Source organism: Belonocnema kinseyi, chromosome 6, assembly GCF_010883055.1.
Source record: "Belonocnema kinseyi isolate 2016_QV_RU_SX_M_011 chromosome 6, B_treatae_v1, whole genome shotgun sequence".
Classification (NCBI taxonomy): domain Eukaryota; kingdom Metazoa; phylum Arthropoda; class Insecta; order Hymenoptera; family Cynipidae; genus Belonocnema; species Belonocnema kinseyi.
Window position 1 is genome coordinate 83,883,347 of NC_046662.1, and position 5,061 is coordinate 83,888,407.

At 35.6% G+C, this 5,061-nt stretch overlaps 1 protein-coding gene across 1 annotated transcript; it reads right to left on the bottom strand.

Moving 5' to 3' along the window:
- Positions 1-379: 379 nt before the first annotated feature.
- Positions 380-4,818, bottom strand: LOC117175482. Its single transcript, XM_033365189.1, has 2 exons — positions 4,592-4,818; positions 380-1,847 (listed from the first exon to the last, which is right to left on the bottom strand). Exons 1-2 carry the CDS (start codon positions 4,816-4,818, stop codon positions 380-382), a joined length of 1,695 nt encoding a protein of 564 aa, XP_033221080.1.
- Positions 4,819-5,061: the final 243 nt, after the last annotated feature.

Genomic DNA, 5,061 nt, shown 5'->3' on the forward strand with positions numbered 1-5,061 from the left:
CCTAGACTAGAAAGTAGAAACAGGCGACTGAAAAAGTAACTTTATGCCGGAACCGGTATCGAAAGTACATACATTCTACTTTATCTGCAGTTCTCTGCAGCCATTCTCCCTCTCATCGAACCTCGTTTCGAAAATCGTTTTATTCTAACCTATATCTGTCACTGTCTACGTATTTACAAAGAATAACAACTTTGATGAAAACGCAAAGAAGTTTCAGGCATCTCAAGTCAAATTTTCGATACATTTTTTATGAAAAAGTGTATGCGCAAGTCGGGAAGAGGCAATAATTTCACTCGCGTGACATCTACCCTCGCTTCGCTCGGGCAGCTAACTTACCGCTCGTGCAATTTTCGCATTTCGGCCCTTGTTGCGCAATATACTATATCATCACCAGGAACCTGCGCAAATCAACCACTGTTTTAGGCTTAGGAAAATCGACGATAGCCCTTACCTTCTTGAGTGTTGGTTTAATGCCGTCACCCAAAATGATGTGTCCGAGGAAAGTCAATTCTGAAACGCCGAAAGTGCATTTAGATGGATTGATTCGAAGGCCAGCTTTTTTAAGTCTCTCGAAGACTACGCACAGGTGGTTCTCATGCTCCTCCGGTGATGAGGATGCGATGACGTTATCATCTATAAGGATGAAATCATAGCCAATATCTGACAAAAAACTGTCTACATAACGTTGAAAACATTGGGCTGCATTTCGCAGACCAACCGTCATGCGTGTAAATTCATACAATCCGAACGGCGTAATCACCGCTGTTTTTGGGATGTCTTCCGGAGTGAGACGAATTTGCCGAACAGCCCTTTTTAAATCAATAGAGGAAAAAATCTTCTTTCCGTATAAATTAGCTGAAAAATCGTGCATATGTGGAACCGGGTTTATGTGCGGAGTAGTTATTGCTTTAAGGCGACGATAGTCACCGCAAACTCTCCAGTCCCCTTCCTTTCTGCTAGCCAACTGTATGGGAGTTGCCCATGGACTCTCCGAGGGTCTGCATGCTCCGATTTCACAAAGCTTTTTGAATTCTGCTTTGGCAGCCTTGAGCTTTTCAGGAGGAAAACGTCGAGGGCGTTCTGAGACAGGCATCCCGTTAGTGACGATATGATAAAAAACCTTTCTGGAATCTAAAGGGATATATCGTTCAAGTCCGGTTAGCTTTCTGCATTCTGATAGGATCTGTGAAAATCGCGAAATTAACAGAAAAGCGCAAATCATAGATTGATCGACATCAACAATATTCCCGTAAGAGCTAATGTTAGTTAACGGGTTTATTATTCTTTTCTCGTGACTATCTACAAGAAGACGATAATCATCAAGCAGATTAGCTCCTATTATAGGATAGGGAACAGCAGCAATACAAAAATTCCAGACAATTGGACGACGGAACCCTAAATCGAGGGAAAGGATGGTTCCTCCAAAAGTATCAATATCAGAGTTGCTGGTTGAAAACAGTTTAAAACTCTTTGGACGCTTCTCCGAATTTTTGACAGAGGGCAGAAGTAAGATGTCTGCACTAGTGTCAATCAAGAATTTTTTTTCGGAATAATAGGAACCCGAACATTCAACTCCCCAATGTCGGTTCCAACTAGTTTTCTGAAAATGTGTAACTCTGCCAAGAACATAGCTTTTTGCATGAATTTGCTTTATCGTCATACTGTTTATGCTTCCAGCACAAATCCGATTTATTTTGCCTATATTCTCGTTGACTCTAGAATTGGAACTTGAATGAGAACGCGTTTCGTTAACTTTAAAATTGGAACGAGAAGTTAAAGGCGAACGATATTTTCCCGAACTCAAAAGCTCAATTTTAGAAGCCAATCGATCAATCTTTTTATCCAATCTGTCAATATCGGATTTATATTTCTTAGTGTAATGAATGTCGCTCAATGGTCAAAAATCGGAAAAAGGTGGCCAAAATTAGAAAATATTCATAAAATGGGCCACATTCGATTACGTACGGGTTTTTGAGGTCGCTGATTACAAATCCAATGTCAAAAATTCTGAAAACAAAATGGCGGATCCAATATAGTGGACAAGTATGCCTAACAAACTTTTGATCCATTTCAAAATTGGTATAACGGGGTTTTTAAGGTTTCTGATTACGAATCCGATATAAAAAATTCCAAAAACAAAATGGCAGATCCAATATGGCGGGCGAGTATGCTGAATAAACGTTCGATTCTTTTCGAAATTTGGTATAACGGGGTTTTTAAGATTGCTGATAACGAATCTGTTCTCAAAAATTCTAAAAAAAAATGGCGGATCCAATATAATTAACAAGTATGCTAAATAAAATTTCGATTCTTTTAAAAATCGGTATAACGGGGTTTTCATGGTCGCTGATTACGAATCCAGAGGCAAAAATTATTTAAAAAATAAATGAACCATTGATCTAATATTGCGGACCTTTATAATGGCCAAAAAAGGTCATTATCTATTTCGCAGTTACTCTAAAGCTTCAAATGAAAAATGTATACAATAAGACAGTCAAAAAAAATATTTAACAAAACCGTGTATATATTATGAACTTTTATGATCTATACTCGGTTTTTAAAAATATTATTTTATTTGACTCTCTTATTGTATAGCATTCTTTATCTAAAGCTTTAGAGTAATTGCCCAAATAATCAAAAATTGGACAAAAAATTTATAGAGTAAGATATGTCCTATAAAAATATCAGAAAGAAGCTCAATGTTGATAAAATTTCACAATCTTTTATTCTGAACGCAGAGAATGACTTGCATACTCTCCTTCCGATTACCCAGGAAAAAAGAACCGATAGAAAGCGAGTCGGTTTGAATTGCGTATCTGTCATTTACAGATTAACAGAATAAAAATGCAATCGGTTGGCCACATTTTTAATCGGTCACCTGTGCGCGGTACTTTAAATGTGCCATTCCATATTCGTCGAAATGCAGATAAAAGTTTTAAAGAATTAATTGTTTCGAATGAGAAGTATGAGGTAATAAATTTTAATAGTACAATGCTGATTGATAAAAAATTACAGAAATTAAAATTAAATAATATTGTAATATATTATAATTGATGCGACAATTTATTGATAAATTCAATGATTATTTAGTTGTAATTCTCTTTTTAAAGTAGTTTTATTAGATTATCCTGTACAGGAATTATAAGATTTACACTGAATTAAGCGTCAGTGACATTTACCTTATTCAGTGCACATGATAATGGCTACAGGGAGTCCATGTGTTATAAAGAAACTCCGAAATTCGCTTATATCCATTTGCATCAGAAACATCCAAATGTTTAGACTTTCAATACCCGCATTTTTGATCAAGGTAATTTCGATAAGATAAAACGTGAGTGTTAATTTTTGTAAATTTAAGATTTATATATGGTAAATGTGAAACAAATGAATAAATTTTTAACATTCTGATGTGGTTTGATGCAAATATGTCAAAAAAATGTTCAGCAAAATCATTTAAAAGGCCTAAAAATAAATAGTCTGTAAATAAAAATAGACTACATGTATGCCAGAATTTGCTTAAAAGTTGCCAATTGAAATATTTTTTAATAAATAATTTGAATTATTTAAATTAAATTTGTTTTATTAAAATTAATCATTTTTTATCGGAATTATCGTTCCTCTATCGGTTAATCCTGATTCATAATCACTACTGAATGGGTCCGAGAAAAAATGACGTGGCCAATTTAAAAAATTGATTACTCATTTAAAACTCACTCTAACCTATCCTACGGGGGCATCGAAAGCTAACACTTGGAATTCCAGTGACAGATACACAATTCAGAAGACCTCAAAACCCATTCAAATGCAAGTGAATGGATTTTTGTTTCCTAGGTAACACCGTGCCATCGAATATTTCCCTCCTGGTCATTGAAAAAGTCTTATTGTCAGTTACAGGTTTTAAAAAATACACAGAAAATATATGTTAATACATATGTTTCAATTACAAAAATAAGAAATAAGCCAACTTTTCAAAGCGATGGTTCACCGTTTCGTAGAAGTAAATTCAAGTTTAGGTGAGGTTAAGTTTGCATGAATATGAGGTCAAAATTATTATTTTCATAAACATACGGGGCAAAAAACGTTAAGTGAATCGACCTAAAATTTTTGTTTTTTTATCGGATTGAAAATTGGTTAAATTATAACCGTCTTGGAACTATATTAATTAACCGAAACGGTTGTCAATACATAGGGGCTTGAAGTTTTCAGGTTGTAGACATATATGAAGCTTGAAATAAAAATTGAGAATAAAATCAAAACCGCAGCCATCCGCAGCTGGTATTTTTTTCAGAGACAATTGCATTTTGGAAAACAGAAATTTGTTGACCATTTCACAAGTTATGCGTTTTTTTGTGCAGTCGTTTTTTACTTGTATCAAATGCGTTGAATATTACTCGTGAAACTCTCATTTTCCGACTCAATCGCTCAGTAAAACAAGAGATTTTGTCATTGCTTATTGCAATGAAGTACACATATAATGCTCAGATTTATCAATCAGTAAAAACCACTCAGGGAAAAAATTTTGTCTTCAGTTTTTAACCACCTCTTTCCTATTTTTTACCACTGTGTGTCGGTGAAAACCGCTAAAACGTACGATTTATTCGGCTCTGACGCATCGACAATTTTGTCTGCTATTCCCGCGAGTTTTTGCAAATCGTCATTTTCCGTGGAAGCTAAAATTCCAAGCCCATGATTGGACAGTTGTTCTAAAAATATTGATTTTAACCCTGATTCGCTACAAGAACCATCAATAATCTTGTAGCAATGCGTCGAACATCCACTGGGAAAATCTGTGGGTACATCCAAAAAAATGTTGAACATCCTTCTTCAAAATAATTTTCCATTTAATGCCAAGTCGAAATATGTCCCAGAAATGTAGATAAAAAAATTTGCACGCTTCGCGGGAACACCCTCGTCGCGCGCGTCTCGGTGCGCTCGCAATTTTGAGCGCGCCTAAGGCGCGCGACTATCGGTTCTCGCGCTTCGCGCTTGATAATGCATTCACCTCGCAGTACCCGCTCGATCTTTCTGCATAGACTTTTTAAACCTAAAGGTGAAAGTATT